Source organism: Pan paniscus, chromosome 19 (assembly GCF_029289425.2).
Source record: "Pan paniscus chromosome 19, NHGRI_mPanPan1-v2.0_pri, whole genome shotgun sequence".
Lineage (NCBI taxonomy): Eukaryota > Metazoa > Chordata > Mammalia > Primates > Hominidae > Pan > Pan paniscus.
The window spans coordinates 65291360-65317400 of record NC_073268.2 but is presented as its reverse complement, the minus strand read 5'-3'; the positions used below and the strand labels follow the sequence as shown (position 1 = coordinate 65317400).

At 41.5% G+C, this 26041-nt stretch overlaps 1 protein-coding gene across 2 annotated transcripts in view; it reads left to right on the top strand.

Annotated features, from left to right (window-relative positions):
- The first annotated feature begins 4217 nt into the window (after nucleotides 1-4217).
- NDEL1 (nudE neurodevelopment protein 1 like 1) overlaps nucleotides 4218-26041 on the top strand; it is a 32340-nt gene continuing 10516 nt past the window's right edge. Inside the window, exons 1-7 of one of the 2 annotated variants that reach the window (XM_034942402.3) lie at nucleotides 4218-4413; nucleotides 12631-12728; nucleotides 14082-14235; nucleotides 15122-15270; nucleotides 16905-17041; nucleotides 19134-19307; nucleotides 23136-23227. In XM_034942402.3, the coding sequence (XP_034798293.1) occupies nucleotides 12643-12728; nucleotides 14082-14235; nucleotides 15122-15270; nucleotides 16905-17041; nucleotides 19134-19307; nucleotides 23136-23227 (792 nt within the window). In that variant the 5' untranslated portion in view covers nucleotides 4218-4413; nucleotides 12631-12642. The remainder of the gene's footprint in view (nucleotides 4414-12630; nucleotides 12729-14081; nucleotides 14236-15121; nucleotides 15271-16904; nucleotides 17042-19133; nucleotides 19308-23135; nucleotides 23228-26041) is intronic. The other variant, XM_034942401.3, reaches the window with a different exon arrangement.

Below are 26041 nucleotides of genomic sequence, written 5' to 3'. Positions count from 1 at the left end.
TGTTTCCTCATTTAAAATATGGGAATAACACTACCTATCTCATGGGATTACTGTGAGGATGAAATTAAGCAGACCAAGTGTTCAGCACAATTGCCAGTGCATACAAGAGAACTTCGGAAAGTTCATAGAAAAATGGAATTAAAAGATAAAATTAAAAGATATAAACTTTATTTCTCAACGTAAGCTCCCTCAAGGTCAAGACACCTTTTTTTTTGTTTTGTTTTTTGAAACAGGCTTGCTCTGTCACCCAGTGGCATGATCTTGGCTCACTGCAACTTCCACCTCCCAGGTTCAAGCGGTTCTCAAGCTTCACCCACCTGAGTAGCTGGGATTACAGGCACATGCCATCACATTCAGCTAATTTTTCTATATTTTTAGTAGAGACGGGGTTTCACCATGTTGGCCAGGCTAGTCTTGAACTCCTGGCCTCAAGTGATCTGCCTGCCCCAGGTCTCCCAAAGTGCTGAGATTACAGGTGTGAGCCACTGTGCCCAACCAAGGTCAGGATACTTTCGTAACCATGATATCAGCCATTTATTTAGTACATCCCTAAAGAATTGAGGATCTGGGGATTTTAAGCATGTTAATGCAGTCTTTTTTACATTATTAACTGAAGAAAAATGGATGCCCTTTAAAGAGAGAGAGAGAGAGATATAATATATATATTATATATTATATAAAATATATATTATATATAATATATATGATATATAATATGTATTATATATCATATATATATAATATATTATATATATATATATTTTGAGACAGAGTCTCGCTCTGTTGCCCAGGCTGGAGTGCAGTGGCGCGATCTCGGCTCACTGCAAGCTCCGCCTCCTGGGTCCATGCCATTCTCCTGCCTCAGCCTCCCAAGTAGCTGGGACTACAGGCGCCCACCACCACACCCAGCTAATTTTTTGTATTTTTAGTAGAGACGGGTTTTCACCGTGTTAGCTAGGATGGTCTCGATCTCCTGACCTTGTGATCCGCCTGCCTCGGCCTCCCAAAGTGCTGGGATTACAGGCGTGAGCCACTGCGCCTGGCCTAAAGATTTTTTAAGATTAGGAAACAAAAAGTCTTCAGAGGGAGCCAAATTGGGACTGTAAGGTGATGTCTACTGATTTTCCACTGAAACTCTTGCAAAATTGCCCTTGTTTGATGAGAGAAATGAGCAGGAACTTTATCATGGTGGAAAGGTCTCTCTGATGAAGGTTTCCTGGGCATTTTTCCACTAAAGCTTTGGCTAATCTTCTCAAAACACTCTCATAATAAGCACATTATTATTCTTTAGCCCTCCAGAAAGTCAACAAGCAAAATGCCTAGAACAACCCACAAAATGGTTGCCATGATTTTTGCTCTTGACTGGTTCACTTTGCTTTGACTGGACTCCTTCCATCTCTTGGTAGCCACTGCTTTGTCTTCAGGATTGTACTGGTAAAGCCAAGTTTCATTCTTGGTTACAATTCTTCAAAAAAAAGAAAGCTTCAGGATCTTGATCCCACTTGTTTAAAATGTGTGAAATTTTGAAAGCTCTGTTCTTGTCAGCAACTGACCTGGGCACAATGGTTTTGCCACCCATTGGGTGGAAAGTTAGCTCAACTTTAATTTTTCAGTCAGGATTGTGTAGGCCAAATCTGTTGAGATATCTGTGGTGCTGGCTATTGTTTCTGCTGTTAATCATTGATCCTTTTCAATTAGCACATGAACAAGATTACTTTTTTTCCTCACAAATTGATGTGGAGGGTCTGCTGCCGTGGGCTTCATCCTCAACATCATCATGTTTCTTCCTAAAATGAATTATCCATTTGTAAACTGCTGACTTCTTTTGGGGCTTTGTCCTTTTACGCTTTTATAAAGCATCAATGATTCCACCATTTTTCCACCCAGGCTTCACCATAAATTTAGTATTTTTTATTGCTTCAATTTTGTAGAATATGTGTTCTGATAGGGACTCTCTTCAAACTGATTTCTTATCTTTCTTGGTGCTTCAAGCTAGATCCTGTTCAGACATGTTATAGCAAGTTAGAACAAATTTATTTTGGTGCAAACATTTATTTTCTTTTTTTAGAGACAGGTGTCTCACTGTGCTGCCCAGGCTGGTCTCGAACTTCTGGGCTCAAGTGATCTGTCTACCTCAGCTTCCCAAAGTGCTGGGATTACAGGTATGGGCCACCATGCTTGGCCCTGTGCAAAAAAAAATTGGAAATCCATGCATAGTTTTTTCATAATATGCATATTATTCATAATATTATTCATAATAGGCATATGTAATATGTTACCCTTCCCACAAACCCCATTAATCCCTTCTCTGATCTTTATTGATTTGGGTACCTCTTACAATCCATCTTGCATTGTTCCCGTTTATGTCCATCTCCCTCAAAAATATAAACTGGGCCTCCTAGGCTCACTTTGTTTTCACCTTGAGGCATGTCTTACACATTATTTTTGTGTTCACACCCACAAATCCAATCCTAAAAGCACTGAAATTGGAAAGGATTACATTGCGTGCCGCATGGAGGCTGGTGCCTGTAATCCCAGGACTTTGGGGGGGCTGAGGTGGGAAGATTGCCTGAAGTCAGGAGTTCTTTTTTGTTTTGTTTTGTTTGTTTTTAGACGGAGTCTCACTCTGTCGCCCAGGTTAGAGTGCAGTGGTGCTCACTGCAACCTCCGCCTCCCGGGTTCGAGCGATTCTCCTGCCTCAGCCTCCGGAGTAGCTAGGATTACAGGTGCCCACCACCATGCCTGGCTAATTTTTGTACTTTTAGTAGAGACAGGGTTTCACCATGTTGGCCAGGCTGGTCTCGAACTCCTGGCCTCAGGTGATTTGCCCGCCTCGGCTTCCCAAAGTGCTGCAGCGCCTGGCCGAAGTCAGGAGTTCTTGACCAGCCTGGGCAACACAGTAGACCCCGTCTCTTAAAAAGAAAAGAAAGGATTACCTTGTACATTATACAGCAAAAGTTCTTAAAATTGTTTTTAAAATGAATCTCTTCCTTTAAGTTTCCACTCCCTATGTAAGTTGCCTATCCCTCTTTCCCTCCTTTTTGAGCTAGTATCGCCTCCAGCCTGCTTCCAAGTCCGCTAGGGAATACACACGCGCGCACACACACATACACGTGTGTGTTTACATACTAAAAACATATAAACATTAGTAATGCAAGATGGGGCCGGGCGCTGTGTCTCACGCCTGTAATCCCAGCACTTTGGGAGGCCGAGGCGGGCGGATCACGAGGTCAGGAGTTCGAGATCAGCCTGGCCAACATGGTGAAACCCCGTCTCTACTAAAAATACAAAAATTAGTCGGGCGTGGTGGCAGGCGCCTGTAATCCCAGCTACTAGGGAGGCTGAGGCAGGAGAATCGCTTAAACCTGGGAGGCGGAGGTTGCAGTGAGCCGAGATCGCGCCACTGCACTCCAGCCTGGGCAACAAGAGCGAAACTCCGTCTCAAAAACAAACAAACAAACAAAAACCAAGATGGATTGTAAGAGGTATACATATATACATAGGACTCCATTTCTTGGGGGACCTGGAGGGGAGAAAGTCACACCCATACACACACGAACACGCATGTATACAAAAATGAATATATGCTCAGATATATACAATATATAAATGGGCAAATATAAAATCCCCTTTGTGCCAACGAATCCATTCATTCATTCATCAAATATTTGAGCGTCCACTTTGCCTAGAACCAAGTTATCCGTTGGGATGAGCAAGGCATAAGAGGTTCTAGCTCTCATAGAACTTAGAATTCTACTGGAGGAAGATGAGAACAAATACAAAATGTAAACAGTGGAAGTTCTGTAAAAACAACAGAGCTTTGTGAGAGTGATGCTTAGAATGCTCCTGGTGTTCCATTGGGTGTTCGGGCAGGGGGAATGGACTCGGAGGGGAACTATGAGCCGAGATTCATTTTATAAACGGGAACACAGACACATGGACACTTGAAGGGCCTTGGTGGCCAGAAAACTGAAGGCAGGTTCCCATCCGTCTTGGCACCACTCTCCCGAATAGCAGTTTCAGGGAACTGCACAAGCCAAAACCAGCCAGTCGCAGAGTCCAGAAGCGCCTGCGCAAGAGGACGCCTGCGCAAGAGGACGCCGTCAGCTTGGCGTGAGCGCGCCGGGCTCTGGCCCGCCCCCTGTGACACCAGTCCCGCCCCGCCCCGCCCCGCCCCGCATACCCGTGCGCTGCCGCGCATGCTCCGAGCCCCGCCCCCGTGCGTCACAGAATGGCCTCGGACACCCAGGCAGTCCCTGACGTGTCGGGGAGGAGCCGGGCGCGGAGGTACGCGGAGTGCAGCTCGGGGCTGCGTAGGGGAGCTGAGCCGAGCGGCTGGGCGGGCCTGGCCGGGCCGGCGGAGCGGAGACGTCGGTTGAGCGGCGGCGAACATGCGCTTTTGACATATTGGAGGTGAGCCTGCAGCGCGGGGCCGCTCCCTAAGGGGCTGCGCTGGGCCGGCGGCGCCGAGGCCTGCCCTTGGGGAGCCTTCCCGGCCCGGGGCCGTGTCTGAGGCTCCGCCGGGGCGGGCCGGGCCGGGTTCTGGGGCGGCCAGCCTGGGGGCAACTGTTCCAACCGCTCTAACTGTCCCCTCCCTTCCCTGGTCCGATGTGTGGCCCCCCAGGGGCGCCTGCAAGGGAACGATTCCGGTGGCCTCCGGAGGATGTGCCCCGTTCCGGGTAGGGTGAGGGCTGGCGGTGACGGAGGCCGGGACGTGGCACCGTGGGCTGGGGCGCTGGCGGCGCAAGGAGTGGCCCAGTCGGAGGTGGCAGCGGCGCGCCCAGCCCGCCTCCTCCTACCCCCTCTCCGAAATTCCTTCATTTGCGAGGGTGGCTTGGAGCGGGGTTGCATTTTGATCTCTCAGTGCCTCTCTCCCATGGGGGGCGAGAGCGCGAGCAGCCCACGTTGGGCTCGGATTGGCATTCTCCTGACTCCCGCCCGGAACTGCTAATCATCCTCCCCCTGGAGTTCGGCAAAGTGTCACCAACGGGCTCGGGTTACTTGTGCTCGACTCTTTTCTTGCTGTAAGCCATGAGATGACCCTTTAAGTTTTGCAAAGGAGGTGAGAGTTCTGTCACCACTGATTATTACATTCTATTTACGTGGCACTCTTACACGTTTCAGACCACTCTTCTTCCTATCTTTTTCGAACCGCATCACCTTGTGGTTGCAACTGATTATGTTATCGCCATTTCGATGGAGAAATGGAGCTGGGATGGGGGTAACTGATTTATACTTAGGTTCAACCAACTGGTGAGTGGTTTAGCTTGGATCATAATTTACATTTCTAGGCTCGGAGTTCTGGTTTCTTTTCGTGGGATTTTTATACCCTTCTCAGCTACAAAACAAGGCAGAAAATGTGACTTGCCAAAAATATGCCAGAAGCTGGTAGATTACTTACTCAATTATTTTTGAGCAAACTCACCTAGGATGAAAACTGCTGCTCAGTCGTGAGAAAAATCTTCCTGTGAAGCTTGTTCAGGAGTTGCTGGTTAATGGCTTTGCTAAATCGTAAAGTTGATGGGCACAGTGCAGCGTTAAGTCATGGGCGGAAGAGAAGTAAAGGGAAACCAAGTGAAGTATTTCTTCTGAATCATTATTAAAATTATTGTTATTTAAAATTAGAGTGCGTGGGAAACAAAACCTTTGGCCAGCCCTGGTTAGAGGTTGACTTGATCCAGACAGAAGTTGCTAAATCTTCTGAAGCTGTAGTTCTTTTGATTTTTTTAAATTAAATACATTGAAGTTGGATAAGGAGCTTAAAATAAGTAGGAACCTTACTAAAACTTAGATCTTGCTTTCATGACATCTGCAAAACAACTTATTTTTGTTTTCATTTTAAACCATGCTGAGATAAATTTGGTTACTAAAGCTTAAAATTACTTCTGACGTAAGTTTCTGAGCACTCCATAAAGTAAAAAAGAAGTCTGATAGAATCGAACAGAGACCGTGTTTATGATCAACTTTGAATAGTTAAAAATTCTGTAAATGTCACCTTTGAGAGTAGTAGAATTTCAGTAAAAAGGCATATATTGCCAACAGTGAGTTCTGAAAGAACTCTTCTAACGTCAGTCCATTTTAGAACTGTTAACCAGAAACAATATCATTGAAAATAGATTTTCTTACCATTGTACAAAGAATAATTTCCTTGTAAATAAAAGACATTTTGGACAGGCTGTTTTAAACTCAAATGAGTTGATTGTTGCTAGATTTCTGAAGGTCATACACAGTATGATAATGCTTTACGTAAAAATTGTCATGCTTTTGAGACTGTGTCCATATTGAGATCTGGTATTAAAGAAAGATGGGGTGGGGGCGGGCAGAGAATAATAATTTTTTTTTTCTTTGATGGAGTCTCCCTCTGTTGCCCAGGCTGGAGTGCAGTGGCACGATCTCGGCTCACTGCAACCTCCACCTCCTGGATTCAAGCGATTCTCCTGCCTCAGCCTCCTGAGTAGCTGGGATTACAGGTGCACGCCACGATGCCCTGCTAATTTTTGTATATTCAGTAGAGACAGGGTTTCACCATGTTGGTCAGGCTGGTCTCGAACTCCTCACCTCGTGATCCGCCTGCCTCAGCCTCACAAAGTGCTGGGATTACAGGCGTGAGCCACCGTGCCCTGCCAATAATACATAATTATCTATCTTCATTCTAGCTTCAGAAAATTGTGGATGTACCATTAGAGCATTGTTTTAGCAGTATGTTTTCTATATTAGCTAACTTTCTGTAGCCTGAATATCTCCAGTTACATAGTTTGAAATAAGTGAACACATCCTCCCAGTGTAACTTGAAGCAAACTGAACAGACTGTATAACAGCCCCTGAAACTGTCGTTTGAGTATCTGCAGTGGTAGCAAATTTTATTATTTGTAAATAATCTGATTTTTATTTTTATTTTTTTGGAGGCAGGGTCTCATTTTGTCACCCAGGCTGGAGTGCAGTGGAGTGATTACAGCTTACTGCAGCCTCAACTTCCTGGACTCAAGCGATCCTCCCACCAGAGTCTCACGAGTAGCTGGGACCACAGGTGCATGCCACCACACCCAGCTCATTTTTGTATTTTTGTTAGAGATGGGGTTTCAGCATGTTGTCCAGGCTGGCCTTGAAGTTCCAGGCTCAACTGACATTCCCACCTCAGCCTCCCAAGTGCTGGGATTAATATGCGCGAGCCACTGTGCCTGGCCAGAATCTGATTTTTAAAAAGAGTAAATCTGATGGGTAAAAGTAGGGCAATAGAGCTGGATAATATCAGTTAGGAAGCAATAAAGATGAGGTGTGACCACAAAGTAAGAAGTTTTTGCTTTGTTCTTTTTTTTTTTTTTTTTTTTGAAACGGAGTCTCTCTCTGTCACCCAGGCTGGAGTGGAGTGCGGTGGCGCGCTCTCGGCTCACTGCAAGTTCCGCCTCCCGGGTTCACGCCATTCTCCTGCCTCAGCCTCCCGAGTAGCTGGGACTGCAGGCGCCCGCCACCACGCCCAGCTAGTTTTTTGTGTTTTTAGTAGAGACGGGGTTTCACCATGTTAGCAGGATAGTCTCAATCTCCTGACCTCGTGATCCGCCCGCCTCGGCCTCCCAAAGTGCTGGGATTACAGGTGTGAGCCACTGTGCCCGGCCTTTTTTTTTTTTCTTTTATTTGAGATGGAATCTCACCCTGTTGCCCAGGTTGGAGTGCAGTGGCCAATCTCGGCTCACTGCAACCTCCTCCTCCCGGGTTTGAGCGATTCTCCTGCCTCAGCCTCCTGAGTAGCTGGGATTACAGGTGCTGGCCACCATACCCAGCTAATTTTTTTTTTTTTTTCATATTTTCAGTATAGACGAGGTTTCACCATGTTGGCCAGGCTGGTCTTGAACTCCTAACCTCAAGTGATCTGCCTGCCTCAGCCTCCCAAAGTGCTAGGATTATAGGCATGAGCCACCACGCCTGGCCTGCTTTGTTTGCCTGCTTTGTTCTTAATGTGGCTCATAAAGGCTATTCCAAAAAAGAAGTTTTGGAAATGTTTTTCAGCAATGGTGATATCACTGGAATATGCATATATTCCTGAAATGATCAGTTTTAAAGAATCATTTGCATGTTTTAAATTTTGAAGCCTGTTTGCTTTGTGGTCATACTTGAAAGGTCTGCTATCGAACTACCAATTTTTAATAGCTTGATGAACATTTATGTTTTTACTATGTGCCAGGTTCTGTCCTAAGTACTTTACAAATATTAGCTCACTTCATAAACTCATTTTAATGATTATCCCCATTTTACAGGTGAGGAAATGGGGCACTGAGTCATTAAGTCACTTGCCCAAGGTCACCCGAGTAGTGAGTAGATGCATCAGTAGTGAGTCTGAACTTCCAGGTCTGACTTCAGACTTGGGCAGTTTGGCTTCCCGGTCTGGGCTCTTAACCACTATGCTATGCTGCTCCTATGACTTATTCTTGGTTAAATGTTTTAAATTGTTTTGATCTGGAAGAGATGATGGTCCTTTTAGTAAATGATATCCAACATAGGTTATAATACTGTTAGAGGGGCCAATAAGCGGGTTATGAAAATAGCCTATTGATTAGAAAAGTTGTGGTCAACATTCAATTCACATGAGATTCAGCAAGAAAATAAAGAATGTGACCAGGCGCGGTGGCTCACGCCTGTAATCCCAGCACTTTGGGACGCCGAGGAGGGCAGATCACGAGGTCAGGAGTTCGAGACAGCCTGGCCAACATGGTGAAACCACGTCCTACTAAAAATACAAAAATTAGCCAGGTATGGTGGTGGGTGCCTGTAATCCCAGCTACTTAGGAGGCCGAGGCAAGAGAATTGCTTGAACCTGGGAGTCAGAGGTTGCAGTGAACTAGGATTGTGCCACTGCACTCCAGCCTGGGCAACAGAGTGAGACTCCATCTCAAAAAAAAAAATAAATAAAGAATGTGTGTGAAGTAAAATAATTTTGCTAGAATTACTTGACACTGAATGTAAGTAGTTGGACAAAGAGGATGCAAGGGCTAGAACTAGATTCTCAAAAAGTTTCATGCAAAAGGCTATTTAAAAACCTGAGTTATCAGGGGACACTCATGGAAAAGTTGGTGTTGTATTAAGAATATGTCCCTGTTCAAGAACCAGAAGTCAGAGACAAATGGATACTCGCAGTACATCCAGAGGGGTAAACAATGCTATTCCTCAGGGATTACTACTTAACTAGGTGCTCTTCAAAGCATTAACTGCTAGTATGTCCTCTGATACTATATAAATGGGTCAAAACCAACAAAAAATACCCCCACATGGAAATGTTTTGAAGTGGACTCCTGAATAACATTTACAGATTCAAAACAATCCTAACTCTTTTCGTAGAAGAATTGGCCCCGCATTCAAATACCTTCAAATAAATGTTAGATGCCAAGGAAGGTATCTAACAGTCATTAGGAACTTCCATAATGATACCGGTTCATGGGCCACACTACTAGCAATATCATCAAATGCTGCACAGTAACAGAAAGAGTACTGAAAACTCAAAAGAAAAATGATCCGACCAGTGAATAAAATGTTCAGTACAGAAGCAGCACTAGGCACTCAGCCCCAGAAAGGCAGATAGGTAATCTAGGGGCAATACAAAGCATGACAAAATATTTAAGGGACTGAGATGGCTGCCAAATCATTATAGGCTAAAAAGGCAAGAAATAATCACTTTGGGAAGACCAAGGCTGAGAGGTATTATCATCAAAGGCTACAAAACCAGAGGGGACATAAAAAAGGAGAATACAATTTTGTTCGCCAAATCCTGGAACCTTCCAAGAGAGCAGCACATGGGACTCAGGGCAAAGCTAAGACCAAAAACAGGAAGTTCATCGATGGCTATAAAGTTATGGAACTTATCCCAGTTGCTTCAAATAAGATAAAATCAATACATTACAAGTTTTAGACTTGAAATCATTAACTTACAAAATGCTTTATATAGGGATCAGGACTTTCTTCTATTGCTTTTTTTATTTTCCTGAGCTTTTAAATTTCTCTTTTTCTTAGTGACAGTAGAGTAACATGTCTTCACCACAACCTCAAATATATCTAGCTTCTCACTTATGCTCTATGCTATCTGTTCTATGGGATTCCTTATTTTTCTTGGTGTCATCTGTCTGAAGCATTCTATGGGCCTGATGGACTAGGCTTCATCCTGGGACTTTTCATTGCAGCCCTAGGTTGGAGCCCCTATTTCCTGCATCCCATGCTGTCCAGGTCATGGTTTTCTCCCTTCTTTTGTACTTGTCTCAGGAAGTGTGTAGGAGGTAGCCCTCCTGACCTTTTTTTTAAAGTCTTTGTCTAGTACCTTCTGAGTTCTTGTATAAGAAAAAATCTCATTTCCTGAACTGTCTGTTTCCTCTCAGTTCACTAGGTCCTGAAATTTTCTTATTCATGCTACTGGGTTTTCTTACTTGTCAGATGGCTCTTGGTTGTCCATTTATATTTCAGGGCCGGATAATGATGATTTGAGGTAGCTAGTGTGCAGTGGTTATCTCTAAGGTTCTTCCCAATAAATCCCATCAACTCCCTATTCTTTGATGTGGAGCCTGTACTGAGCCTATGTCAGTGACTGAATGTGGCTGCCCATGTATCAGATTAATAATTTTGTCTAACTGATAATGATAGGTTTTCTAATATTGATTTAATATATGGTGGTACATTGTAAGGTGGAAGTAAACTACCCGCACATCTTTTTGCTTACTCCATTCCTGAAGTAGGAATTCAGATGTTAATAAAGTGGTACTTTGAAAGTCAAGAGGGAATATTGAAAGGATGATTATAAATCAGTTCACATATTTATTTATTTATTTTAGAGACAGGGTCTTGCTGTGTTGCCCAGGCTGGAGTGCAGTGGCACAATCATGGCTCACTGCAGCCTCAAAATCATGGCTTACTGCAGCCTCACTGCTTCTGGGCTCAAGCAGTCCTCCTGCCTCAGCCTCCCCATGTGTTGGGATTACAGGCATGAGCCACCGTGTCCAGCCTCAATTCAAATATTTATTGAACTTCCACTGTGTTCTATGTTTGATGATGTGGAGAGATTTAACCGTTCATTCCTTCAAAAAGATTTTTTTTTGCTAAACCTTCCTGAGTGGCTTGTGCTAGATAAACTCCCAAGTTCTCTGCATCTCCAGGTTTTTATTAATTTACTTTTTTTTTTTTTTTTTTTAGATTTTTAGACGGAGTCTCGCTCTGTCCCCCAGGCTGGAGTGCAGTGGCGCAATCTTGGCTCACTGCAAGCTCCGCCTCCCGGGTTCACACCATTCTCCTGCCTCAGCCTCCCGAGTAGGTGGGACTACAGGCGCCTGCCACCACGCCCGGCTAATTTTTTGTATTTTTAGTAGAGACGGGGTTTCACCATGTTAGCCAGGATGGTCTCGATCTCCTGACCTTGTGATCTGCCCGCCTTGGCCTCCCAAAGTGCTGGGATTACAGGCATGAGCCACCACACCTAGCCTATTAATTTACTTTTAAAGCTGGTCTTGAGTTCTTGCTGCCTAGTATGGAATAGGTTGAATCAATTATGGTTTAATTCAGTAAATATCATTGAGTATCCACTATTGTGCAGGCATTGGGCTGAGACGGAAATAAGTAAGCCAGCCTGACAGGCAACACAAAGGTGTAAGCAAATGCATTGCCCTGTGGTAATAATATCAGTGAAAGCATGTGTGGGGTACAGAGGTAGCAAAGAATGCAAGAGATTTTAATGCTGTCCAGTTGAGGACAAGAAAACCTCTCGGAAAAGATGACAATTAGGTTTTAAGGATAAATAGTAGTTTTCCTATTTAGGGGAGCCACTCCAGGTAGAGAAAACCTGGAGTAGTTTTCCATGCCTGAAAGAGCCTGGTGTGTTAAGACAGTTTCGAACAGTACTGCCAGAATATAGAGTGGGATGCCTGGGGAGGGGGTGCTAGGAAGCAGTAGGCATGCCTCTAGAGTGGGCCTGACGGTCAGTTGGGAGTTGTAGGTAGCCAGTTCAAATGTTAGTTAATTAAATCGCTTTTTTTCTCCTCTCTGAATGCCTTGGGAGAGAAGAACCAGGATGAGAGAGAGATCATTGAAGTTGGAGATTAGTGGACTTTTGGAAGGAAGCTTTGGACTTAAAAGATGATTAACAGGAGGTTTTTAGAGATTTGATAATAGTAAATTATTGGGAATGTGGTGCCTGATTTTCTAGTAGGGTCACCTGGCATAAAATGTTCCAAGCAGATGTTTTGAAGCAGTTGTATACCTGGGAAGGGCAGCATGCATGCGGTAGCAGCATCTCTGACAATAAGCTTGTTTCTGTCTCCCGATTCGCAGAAGACCACGTGGCCTTAAACCAACTGCTGCAACTCTGTGTGCAGGATTATTCTGTGGGCCCAAGTCACCCAGCACCTATGCTGCAACCAAAAGTGCCTCCTGTCGCTTTGTATCAAAGGACCTTTGTCATAATCTCAATCACAGTATTGGTGGTCCCTGAGAGTGGAGCAGTGGAGTGATTGACGTGCCTGAGTTTGAAGAGAGTTAACCACTGGAATCTCTCATGTTTTATTCCCTCCAAAATGCTGCAGTTCAGTGTTGTCCCAGATTTTATGCTTGTGCTTAGATTTCTCTGTTCTCTAATTTGTTAAGTTTGTCTTTAATATTTCACAGGCTTTCTTGATCATGGATGGTGAAGGTATACCAGATTTTTCAAGTTTAAAGGAGGAAACTGCTTATTGGAAGGAACTTTCCTTGAAGTATAAGCAAAGGTAATGTTGGAAAGCACACTAAAAGTAGGGGAGGGCATTTGGAATACACTGTGTCTTGTTTGTGCATTTTTCTTTTTAACATAAAGCTAAATTTAGAATTGCAGATTTAGGATTCTAGGATTGAGATTCTACAAACAGTCACCACATGGGTTGTATTTAAATAGTGTAAACATGCCATAAGTCTTTATATTGTTCAAATTATTAAAATAGTAGGAAAACTGTCATTTATGATTTCTTCTGATTGTTACCTCTTCTATGCTTTTTAGTAGGCGGGGCCATCTTTGGCCTGTTTTGCATGCACTGATTCTGCCTCATCATTTTGGTCATTTGGAGATTCTGATAAGCTGTCTGGGGCTCCATAGAACAGACTTTACGTTCTCCTCAGGCAAGCATGATCAGTGTCTGGAGCCAGCAAAGCTTTGAGGGAGGGGGAGAAGCTTCAGGGGTATGGAACGTTTTATAAAATTTCAGTTATTTGGTTGGGAGAACTTTCAGGCAACAACCTTTTAAGCAACAAAACTTGTCTCAAATTTCTTTTTTAAAAATGGGATCTTGCTAAATAAAATATTGATACATTTTCCTATTTTGGTTAACAGAGTTTACTAAGTCTTACCAAACCTTTTACTGCCCTTTCATTATTATCACCGAAGTCAGTTATTCTATTGTGCCAGTGGATATGAAAGGTGTGTATCTATGGCAGGGTTCTTAATCTTTTTCTGTGTCATAGATGTCTTAATGGGCTGGGGTAGCCTGTGGACTCCTCAGCATAATATTTTTAAATGCATAGAATAATAGAATTACAAAGAAAGTCAATTATATTGAAAAAAGTTATCTAAATATTAAACTAATTTATGGCATAGTAACATGTACTTCTCTATTAATGCATTAAATAAAAAAAGATACAGAAGTGAATGTAATAACTACCTAATTTTGAAATAGTCATGAGAATAAATATATTTAGAGATACATGCAACGATTGTATTGTGATGTGAAAATATCTGTGATTTCTGTTGAATATGGTAGAAGGAAATGCCAAATTTGTTACTTTAATGAAAGTAAAAATGCATTTTTCTCGCATCTGAGTTCTGTGGTGGAAGAAGCTAATGGTATTGAGCCACGTAGCCTTACTTTTCATAAATATTGTAATCACTGACTTGTGGCTCCTTTTCGGGCTTGTCGTTTTCATTGAACCCTGAATATATACAGTAAGAGATGCAAAACAGATTGTCTTTAGTATATTTTATGAGAGCATTAGCATTCAAGCAAAAATTATCGAATTGCTCTGTAATCACCTCCAAGACAATCCTTGTGGTTCTTAGTGTAACTCGTCTTTCCCATTTTGTTTCTGATTAGCTTCCAGGAAGCTCGGGATGAGCTAGTTGAATTCCAGGAAGGAAGCAGAGAATTAGAAGCAGAGTTGGAGGCACAATTAGTACAGGCTGAACAAAGAAATAGAGACTTGCAGGCTGATAACCAAAGACTGAAATATGAAGTGGAGGCATTAAAGGTAATTGCAGCAGTAGACGCTGGGGTCTAATGTGTTGAGTTTTATTAAAATGAGAAATATGTTTTTCAGGTGCTTAAGAGCAGCAGGCGACAAAAAATAGTTTGAAAAAAACGCTTAAAGTGAATTTTTGAATAAAATGTTTTCTTTCATGGAACCAGGGGAAAAGGTGGTTTAGAGTTTAGGAGTTCACTTAGAAACTTTGTAGTTGTCACTTTTCTAGCTATAATATTCCTAGCTATATTATATTATAGTTCCTATAATTTTCAAAAGCTGCCTGATGATTTGTTTTGACAGATAGGTTGCCTCGTTCTGCAGTATGTTTACAATTATATTGATAGGGAATATGCATTTATTTCATTATTGTTCATAGCCCTTTCAGTTTTGGAGTTTAGTTAGGGTTAAAAATTTCCCTTCTAAAAAGGAATTTTCAGGAGCAAAAGGATTCACCCCTTTCTCTGCCCTTTACCATCTACTGTAGCCACATGCTTGAGGGTGTTTAGTGTCTGGGGAGTGGGTGGGTTCTGGGAAGGTTGGGTGGGCAGGTGAAAGGTAGGGAATGTGAACTCTGTGCTTACCCTGGGCCGCATTTAGCCTGAAAACCCAGAGGTTTCCTTAACAAGTTTGCGGATTTTGAGGCAAGGGTTTTTTATATTCTTTTCAGAGAGATTGTTATTGGGTTTCTTTCTGAGAGGAGAATGGTTGACAAAATTTAACATGAGTTTAGGCGCTTAGAATGAATGTGTCATTTAGTTGTTTTTAAAGTAATTGTTAAAAGAGTGTGGGTAAATTCCTTGGGTTTCCCCCCCACCCTTTTAACTTGAGTTACCTCTTTAGTAAAGAGAACTGTATATTAATGACATGTACTTTCCTATACTGATGCCCTCAGGAGAAGCTAGAGCATCAATATGCACAGAGCTATAAGCAGGTCTCAGTGTTAGAAGATGATTTAAGTCAGACTCGGGCCATTAAGGAGCAGTTGCATAAGTATGTGAGAGAGCTGGAGCAGGCCAACGACGACCTGGAGCGAGCCAAAAGGTAAACGAATGACTGCATTTTGTTAGAAAAAAACCACCTTGGTAATTAGTGATTAAAATCTTTCTTAGGCTCTTCCCCTAGATCTTAGTCCCAGAACATTTCCTGTTGGTGTTTCATGTCACCTGTAACTCATCGGACGGAAAGGAACCCCAAATCCTCATCTCCCAGATAACGCCCTTCAAAGCTTTCTCTTTGAATTTTTCTTTTTTCCTTCTTTCATATACTGTGGTTGATCCTATTGGTTTTGTTTTGTTTTTTGAGACAGGCTCTCACATTGTCGCCCAGTCTGGAGTGCAGTGGCATGATCTCGGCTCACTGCAACCTCTGCCTCCCAGATTCAAGCGATTCTTGTGCCTCAGCCTTCCAAGTAGCTGGGATTATAGGCATGTGCCACCACACCCAGCTAATTTTTGTATTTTTAGTAGAGACGGGGTTTTGCCATGTTGGCCAGGCTGGTCTTGAATTCCTGCCATCAAGTGATCTGCCCACCTCGGCCTCCCAAAGTGCTGGGATTATAGGCATGAGCCACTGCACCCAGCCTAGGTTTTGTGTATTTATTTTTTAAACTGTCTCATGCATTCCCCCATCTTCCCTCTGTGCTCTTAACACTTCCATACTTCCTGTAGGTCCTCATATCTTATACCTGGATTCTGTAGTTATCCTCTAGCTGATATATCTTTATATTTCTATTCCTTTTTATTCTCTTTTAATACTGACTGATGAATTTTCATAAAATGTTGATTTCAGTTCAAATTTCTGAACAACGTGCAGTGGCTTGCTATCACTGTTGCCAAACTTTTATGCATCTGTAATTAGTTGTTTCTTAACCATTCCAAACTTAATTCCTATTACTTTATAATTGCTTCCTGGTATTTCCTTCCTTAATATTTATCCAGTGAGTCTTAAGTGACTGACATGATGCTAAACTTACAGATGCCGAGCTAGTCTGGTCACTACCCTTGGGGGTGACAGATATGTACATTCACTATCTTAATACCCTAGTAAAAAAAAGTGGGCAAGCTGCTGCTCCAGGGCATAGAGGAGGCTGCAGCCAGATTGGTTGCAGGGAGGGGGGGGCGGGGGGGGAACCAATCAGAGGCTGAAGTGAAGTTACAAAGGGACACCCTATGCAAATGTCTGAGTGGTTGCAGAAAGCAAAGGGAATAGCTTCTGGTCCTTTTGTTACTTAGGTGTGGAAAGTTCCGGTTTTCCTTTTGATTTAGTTCTAAGAAGTCAGTGTGAATTGGCCTTAGGTTCTCTGACTTGGGACTTAATGTTTTAAACAAACTCTTACATATATTACAAGTTTTGAAAAGTTTTCTTTCTGAAAATGTGTAAACTTGATTGTATTGTGTTCAAAACACAGTGGAGATATAAATAGTGTAACAAATAGCCTTTCTGTAGGGAACATTAAGGAATAGATGGGAATTTAAAAGAATGTATTGCATATATTGCCCAACTGATAGAGACACTACGTGCCAGCAGTGGTCAGGAAGGGGCAAGATCATCTTGTTTGAATGGGGCCAGGCTGGCTAGGTCAGGAAGTGTCGCGAGATAAACTGACAGTTTCCTTTTGTACTATCTGTTTGCACATGTTATTTATTTAATTCATGTACTCTAATTTTTCTTTTTAGGGCAACAATAGTTTCACTGGAAGACTTTGAACAAAGGCTAAATCAGGCCATTGAACGAAATGCATTTTTAGAAAGTGAACTTGATGAAAAGGAATCTTTGTTGGTCTCTGTACAGAGGTTAAAGGATGAAGCAAGAGGTAAAATTTATAACTTAAAGAATACAGTTGACGCTTGATCAACATGGGTTTGAATTGTGTGGGCCCACTTATACTCTGAATTTTTTTCCACCAAACGTGGATTGAAAATACAGTATTCACGGCATTCAAAACCCTGTATATGGAGGGCTGACTTTTCATATATACGGGCTGACTGTGGGACTTCAGTAGGCGCCAATTTTGGTGTAGGTGGGGGTCCTGGAACCAATCCCCAAGTATACTGAGGGACAACTGTATTTATCCTCCCTTACCTTACTGTCCCTATGCCAGAAGAAGCTTAGAGTCAACTTTTTTTGGAGACGAAGTCTCGTACTTTCACCCAGGCTGGAGTGCAATGGCGCAATCTCAGCTCACTGCAAATTCCGCCTCCTGGGTTCAAACAATTCTCCTGCCTCAGCCTCTCAAGTAGCTGGGATTACAGGTGCCCGCCACCACACCCAGCTGATTTTTGTATTTTTAGTAGAGACGGGATTTCACCATATTGGCCAGGCTGATCTCGAACTCCTGACCTCGTGATCCGGCCGCCTTGGCCTCCCAAAATGCTGGGATTACAGACGTGAGCCACGCGCCTGGCCCCATCCAGCTAATTAAGAAAACATTTTTTTTGTGGAGATGGTCTCAGTATGTTGGCCAGGCTGGTTTTGAACCCTTGGCCTTAAATGATCCTTCTGGTTCTGTCTCCCAAAATGTTGGGATTATGGGTGTGAGCCACTGTGCCTGGCTTCTTAATCATTTTAAAGTGTACAGTCCAGTAGTGTTAAGTATAGTCAAATTGTTGTGTAAACAAATTTTTAGAACTTTTTCATCTTGCAAAACTGAAACTATACCTATTGAATAGTGACTACCCATTTTCCCTTCCCTTCAGCCCCTGGCAACCACAGTTCTACTTTCTATGAGTTCAGCTACTTTAGATACCTCATATAAGGGAGATTATACAGTATTTGTGACTGGTTTATTGCATTTAGCATAATGTCCTCAAGGTTTATCCATGTGTAGTATGTGACAAAATTTCCTTCTTTTTTAAGGCTGAATGATACTCCATTGTATGTATTCATTTTCTTTATCTGTTCATCTGTGGATGGACATCAAGTTGCTCCCATCTCTTGCTATTGCGAATGATACCGCTGTGAACATGGGTGTCCAAATATCTCTTTGAGATCCTGTTTTGAATTCGTTTGGATACATACCCAAAAGGGGGATGACTTTGTTCCTTTTTTAACACAAGCAAATATTCTGTAAGTTAAATTGCATAATTGGAAAAGATAACATTAATTTTGGGTTAAAAACTCGACATTGGCTGGGTGTGGCGGCTCACGCCTGTAATTCTAGCACTTTGGGAGGCTGAGGCGGGTGGATCATTTGAGGTTAGGAGTTCGAGACCAGCCTGACCAACATGGTGAAACCCCATCTCTACTAAAAATACACAAAAAAGAATTAGCTGGGTGTGGTGGCGGGCACCTGTAATCCCAGCTACTTGGGAGGCTGAGGCAGGAGAATCGCTTGAACCCAGGAGGTGGAGGTTGCAGTGAGCCGAGATTGTGTCACTGCACTCTAGCCTGGGCGACAGAGCAAGACTCTGTCTCAAAAAAGAAAGAAAACCCTCAATATTTGAAAGCATGAGAAAAATTTAAACCGTTCTGAATACTTCTTTTCTAAAACTAAATATTTCATAGTGATAATAGTTAATGCCAGCCCATTTAAAATTACAAAAATGCACTTAGTTGATTTTGCAATAACCCCAAAACTACATCATTTGAAAATAAAAGCAAATAAGTTGGTGAAGAATATTTACTTTTGTGTGAATTGTACTGTGGACTCTGCACTGTTTCTTTTTGCATATAAGCATAAGTAACTTCTCTCAGGTTATAGCATTTTTAAATTCTAAAAGATCGTTTAGACAGTAGTTTTGCCATTTTTATTCCCCTAGAAATGAAAGTTATACTTAAATAGGAAATTCATTTTTGAGAAATAGTAATTTAGGAAGAAGCCCTTTATGACATTTTAGATGTCACTTTGCTTGATATATTTGCTCCCTCTAGTGAGTATTCCTGCCCTTGTTTGCAATATTTTACAGATTTAAGGCAAGAACTAGCAGTTCGGGAAAGACAACAGGAAGTAACTAGAAAGTCGGCTCCTAGCTCTCCAACTCTAGACTGTGAAAAGATGGACTCCGCCGTCCAAGCATCACTTTCTTTGCCAGCTACCCCTGTTGGCAAAGGAACGGAGAACACTTTTCCTTCACCGAAAGGTTTGTAATGTCTTTTCTTTTTGAGGCGATGTGTTAGATGATCAGCTTACGGGGGTTTGTTGCTGAAGGCGGTTGCTAAGGTTTAAAGAGTAATTTTAGTTTAAAAGTTGGTGAAGTCTAGTGCTATGTGAAATAGAAGAAGGAATTGTTTTCCTAGGCCACTAATATATAGGAAACAGTGAAATGATGGTTACATTTAAGATGAGATTTTTAAAAGTTAAAGGTTTTTAAGGAAAGTTAATTTTTTGATGATAGCAATAGATTTTGTGATTACAGCAGTATGTTTAGGTAGAAAATTTTAAAAACACAGAAAAAAAAAGAAAATAAAAATCATGTTATCTTACCACTTACAGGCACCCACCATTAACATTTTGAGTTTTTTTTCTATTGTGTGCTTGTGTGTGTTTGTGCACATCTCTTTGTCACATGCAAATTTGGGGATCATATTTAAACACAGTTTTATTTCTTCCTTTTGCCACTTTCCATATCATGGGAGACCTGAGGCCTTTCTACATAGAATGTACAGAGAATCATTAAGTTATCTTTCAGACTCATGTAAGACCGGCTTGGATGGACATGCCCATTCTGTTACATGCTTCAGGAGCTGCCATTTTCAAAAGCATTGTTCGGAGTAATTGATGATTGGCACATACAGAATACTCACATTGCCATGAACCAGTGTGTTTTTTAAAATCCGGATAAGCAGAAAAACCACCTAGTAGCCACTAGATAGAACCTTAAAATGGAATCTTAAAGCTCTCAATTGAGATTTGTTTAGATTTTGCAGCTCGCAGTTCATATTTCTGCTACTCTCATCCCCCCTTGCTTTTTTTTTCCACCCTATATTGAAGCTGTCATCCCACCCTTTTTAAAATATAGGGTTTTATCTTTTAGAATGCTGTGTGGGCAACTAGTACAGTGAGCTCTCTCTGTCTGCGCTACTCAATAGTCACCAGCCCATGTGGCTATTTAAATTTATATTAAAATGAAATAAAATATAAAATTCAGTTTCTTCGTCACATTAACCACATTTCAAGTGCTCAGTAACCCTTGAATAGGTAATTCAACTTGTCTTTGCCTTGTTACGAGATGATATCAGATAAGGTATGTGAAGGTGCTATATGGTTGTAAGGTGTTACTAATTGCACTAGGTTTACTGCTGAGGACAAAGGGCAGTTAATAGATTATTAGCAGTCATCAGGAGCCCTCACGGTCAGTTTTTCAGAAGAGCCGCTTGTATATTTGAAGATTTCACAATTACACCTGAGGACTAACAAAGTTTTGCTTTTATGTTACTGATTAGAATTATGCAGATCTGAAAATCCTTTAATTGAAGACGAATCAGAATAGTGAAAAGCCTCAGGTGCGGTGACACCCACAGGTGGTGCACATTTTTTTTTAATAGCCCGTTAGAGTTTTCATTCAGGGACTTGGGGAGTCAAAAGGACATGGAGCCTGCTCTGGCACGGCATGAGATGTGCCAACCCTATGGCAGTAATATTTGCTTAATAGATATGTTTTTAGGCTGGAACCAATAGCATGAATTTTCACTGGCTAACCTAAAAGCTGCTGTGCACTAGATCACTGCAATTTCATTACAAGAAAGCACAGAGTTGTGAGCAGCAGCAGGTGGTCAGAGAAATCGGTAAGATCTTAGAGCTGATCTTTCTGAAGTGGTCTGTCTTTAATTGTATTTTACCTTTTACAATGTTTGTTTCTCTTTCTTTCTTTCTTTCTTTTTCTTTCTTCCTTTCTTTCTTTTCTTTTTCTTCTCTTTTTTTTTTTTTTGACAGAGTTTTGCTTTTTTTGCCCAGGCTAGAGTGCAATGGTGCGATCTTGGCTCATTGCAACTTCTGCCTCCTGGGTTCAAGTGATTCTCCTGCCTCGGCCTCCCAAGTAGCTGGGATTACAGGTGTGTGCCACCACACCCAGCTAATTTTGTATTTTTAGTAGAAATGGGGTTTCACCATGTTGGTCAGGCCAGTCTCAAACTCCTGACCTCAGGTGATCCATCCACCTCAGCCTCCCAAAGTGCTGAGAGTACAGGCGTGAGCCACCATGCCCAGCCTACAATGTTTGTTTCTAAAAAGCATTTAAAGCAACTTACCATAAAAGCACAGATTTAATAACACCTAAAATGTAAAACTTGAATAGGGAAAAATGAGATCTAGAAATCCCTGCCAAGAACAGTACAGTGGTTTTTTATATCACGTTGAGCGCCTGTTATGTGTCATGTGTTATTCTGGATGCTGGGAGCACAGTGGTAAGACAAAGCCCCTGCCTTCAATGAGATTATATTCTAGAGGAGAAGAAGGATAATAAACAACAAAAAAGCCACACAAGTATTTTCGTTGCTGATTAGCACTCTGTGGAAAACAAACATAAAAAATAATAGCTAACCTTTATTGAGTACTTACTACGTGCATTTTTAAAGTACATTAATTTAAACTTCACAACATCTTTATGATGAGGTAGTTGTTATTTGCCCCCTTTTACATATGGGTAACTTACCCAGTGGCTGAACTGGATTTGAATACAGTAGTTCAGCTCAAGAGCCGTTAATCATGATGTCATATTATCTCTTAAAAATTAAGAAATGTGCACGACTGAAAACCTTACTGAGTGTGGAAGAAGATATGGGTAAATATCACGGTAAATACTATGATTCTGAATGGGAAGACTTAATTTTCTTACAATATCCATTCTCCCCAAGTCAATCTGTAATTTCAACTTCTAATAAAAATCCTAATAGGATTTAAAAAATTGATATGTTGATATTAAAATTATTTTGGAATAGTAAATGTGCAAGAACAGCTGAGAAAAATTTGAAATGGGCTAATAGCAAGAGGGATCTTTGCCTTTTGAGATCTCAAAATATATTTTAACATTATAATAAAGTAGCATACGTCTGATAGAATAGGCTAATAGTTCAATGGAACTGAAATATATTCATATATTTAGGGAATTTAGTTTATAGTTATAGTGCTATTTCAGATGAGATGAGTTTTCCCTAAATGATACTAGGACAATTGGCTCTCCATTTGGAGGAAAAAATTTAGATATGTATCTTATAGACAACTATAATTTCTAGGTGAATTAAATGATCTAAATGTAAAAAAATTAGAAAAATACTAGGAGAAAGTATGGGAAACATTATGACATTAAGACGGAAAAGCCAAAGGTTCTCCTACCGAAACACAGTGTTTACAAGATGAATGTCACGCTGAGAGATAGCACATCATCTATAAGAGAAAGGGTGAACATCCAGAATGTATAGAGTTCTTACAAATTGATTACAGGAAAGACAAACCAGTAGAGAAATGTACAAAGACTAAACAGCTGATTTTCAGAAGAGATTGAAATGACTAGTTACTATGGAAATAGAAACTAAAAAATGTGACTATGAAATTGTCAAAAAAAAAAAAGATAATATCTAATATTATCGAGGGCACCACCGCATAGATTGCTGATATTAGCACAGGCTTTTTAGAGAGCATTTTGGCAGTGTCTGTTAAGGTGAAAAAAATGGGCATATGCTCTGACCCAGCAGTTCTATTTTTAGGAATCTCTTTTCCAGAAATACTTGTCTAGATGTTTAAGAGTATATGTCCTTGTAGCATTATTTATAATGGCGAAAAATTTGATATAATGTAAATATCCACCAATTGGACAGTGGTTTAGCCTATTTATGGTATCTATACTTTATCCATAGTTTGAAGTAGTTTGTTGATATTGTATTGAGTGTTACACTACTTTGTAACATCAACAACAAAACCCAAATGTAAAGGGAACTGCAAGTGTAATCACTCAGCTTTTATTTTTCTCTAGCTATACCAAATGGTTTTGGTACCAGTCCACTAACTCCCTCTGCTAGGATATCAGCACTAAACATCGTGGGGGATCTCTTACGGAAAGTAGGGGTAAGTTTCAATTATTTATCACTAGGTGTTTCCACTGACAAGGTATTGAATTATTTCTTAATTTGAAGTGAGGGAAGAAAGAAAGGATACTTTCCTGTGGTAAAGGCTGTCATGAAGCTCAGAAGCAAAAGCATCCATTGACTAGCCAAGTCCAGATGACACTTCATGATGCCCCTGCCGAAGGGCCTGTACCTTGAGCTCTGAGGTTCCCACTGGGGCATTCTTCCTGTTCCCCACTCCTGTTTCAACAGCACGATGCCTCTGTCCTTGTCTAGAATACTTTGTCTAAGGCCTGCTGTGTGTCTTCTACCACCCTCATCCTGGTCTTTGCTGCTGTCTACCGTCTTCCTGGTCATTCCTTTGTTTTGTGTTTGTGGGACTTTAACATTTGGCTCATGGCATTACTCTCTACTTTTAGTCTTGCCCACCTTATTTCCTTGGCCACCTCAACTTCAGTGCCTTCTCCTTGGTGTGAGCCTTGTATTCCAGAACAGTTTCGCTTCTGAAATATTAAACCCAGCCAGACGCGGTGGCTCACGCCTGTAATCCCAGCACTTTGGGAGGCTGAGGCGGGTGGATCACCTGAGGTCAGGAGTTCAAGACTAGCCTGGCCAACATGGTGAAACCCCGTCTCTACTAAAAATACAAAAATTAGTCGGCATGGTGGCAGATGCCTGTAATCCCAGCTACTTGGGAGGCTGAGGCAAGAGAATCACTTGAACCCAGGAGGCGGAGGTTGCAGTGAGCCGAGATTGAGCCACTGCACTCCAGCCTGGGCAACAGACAGCAAGACTCCATCTCAAAAAAAAAAAAAAAAAAATTAAACCTGTTTTTCTGCTTAATCAGTGTGTTACTGTGTACCATACCTACTCTTTAACCTCATCAAGAGTATTACCCCATTTTTTAGTGTGTTTGTTTTTATCAGCCATCTCTTGCTTTCACTTCCTTTCTATTCATCTGTGATCTCACACATCTCTTACTCTGTCACTGTTGACTTCATGGTCTCTCTGGCCACAAAGGAGATCTGCAGTCTGAATTACTGGAAACAGTTGCAGAACCATGTGGATTTATGCCACTATCACGTCAGCATTTCTAGCATTAGCTCCCATTCCTATTTCCCATAGTGAGTTTTACCTCTCCTTTCAGTAATCAACCCTTGCCATTTCCCACTATCTACTACCCCCTTCACTTATTTTTGTGTGTGACACTTTCTAAAAAATGTAGAAATTGCATTATACTTTATCTAAAGCAGATATGGGAGGCCAAGACACAGGTCCTATGTTTGCCTGTTTCAGCTCATCATAGGGGTTATTTTCTAACCATCAGATTAAACCTGCATTTTTAAGGTTAAAATACAAAGTAAAGTGCACAGGTCGTTCCTACAGTACATAATCTTTCTTCACTCCCAAGATAACCATTTTAAAATCCTCTATGTTGGAGTATTTGTCTTTATAACTTGAAATCATGTGCTTATTTTTCTGTTTATCTTGATTTACTCAACTTTAAGCAAAGAGATTTTTATTTTTATTTTTTGTTCTTTTAAAAAAATTACTTTAACGTTCTTAAACTTTTGTTTCCGAATGTATTAGGTTATATCTTTTTTTTTTTTTTTTTTTTTTTTGAGAACGGAGTCTCACTTTGTTGCCAAGGCTGGAGTGCAGCGGCACGATCTCAGCTCACTGCAACCTCTGCCTCTCAGGTTCAAGCGATTCTCCTGCATCAGCCTCCTGAGTAGCTGGGATTACAGGCACATGCCACCACACCTGGCTAATTTTTGTATTTTTAGTAGAGACGGGGTTTCACCATGTTGGCCACGCTGGTCTTGAACGCCTGACTTCAGGTGATCTGCCTGCCTTGGCCTCCCAAAGTGCTGGGATTATAGGCATGAGCCACCATGTCTGGCCAGTATTAGACTATATCTTAACTCTCTGTTCTCTCCCTTTCTTCCCCACCACACTCCCACTCCGCTTTCCTTTTCTGAGCCCTCTACTAGCTGTGTGAGCTCTCTGTTGGTTGGTTCTAAAAATGGAAAAGTAGTCAAACAGCGTTTGTAACAATGCACATATATGTGTTATTTACTGTGTAATCACAGAGGAGATGCTGGACTTTCAGGTGGGTCTTTATATTTGTGCCATTCAACAAATGTGTTTTGAGAATTTTGTTCTTTAACTATAATTTACTCAAAATCATACTGGGTTTTTAAATATTTCGTATTGTAGCTGACTGTACGCTGCTTTCTTTTCCTAGCATTTCTGTTTCCCCTTCTTTCTTTTGAGTAGAAGAAACCTACACCTTTCTTTGCTCTCGGATCTTCTAGCTTCTTCTTCACACTGTTTGTGGGATGCCCTGATGGGCTTCGAGGGCTGCTGCATTGTTGTCGCCCTCGAATTTCTCTCCATTTTACTCTTGGGTTAGTTCTGCCTGTTCCTCACCCCACGTTGTTGTCTGTCTTTGTTCCTTGTTTGTTTTGCTTTAGTACTTTAATTTATTCAGAAGTGGTGCATGAAAGTTTAATTTGGCATCCTTGTATGGTTTACACATTCAGCTGACAATCTGTCTTCTAAGAGTTATCAAAATAACGACCTCCAAAAGTCATCAACACTTTGGGTCTGCTGGTGTCCACCGGCCCTTGTTGGCTTTTATGAATATTTCATTTATGCCTCTTTACACGACTTTGTCCACTGACTTGAACTGGAAGCCCTTCTCCACTCTTGCATGCCTTCACAGAGAAAATCAAGCTTTTGTTTTAAGCTTCTTTGATTTCTTTTCTCATCTTTTGTTATTACTCTCCTATTATTACCTCTATTTGTAGCC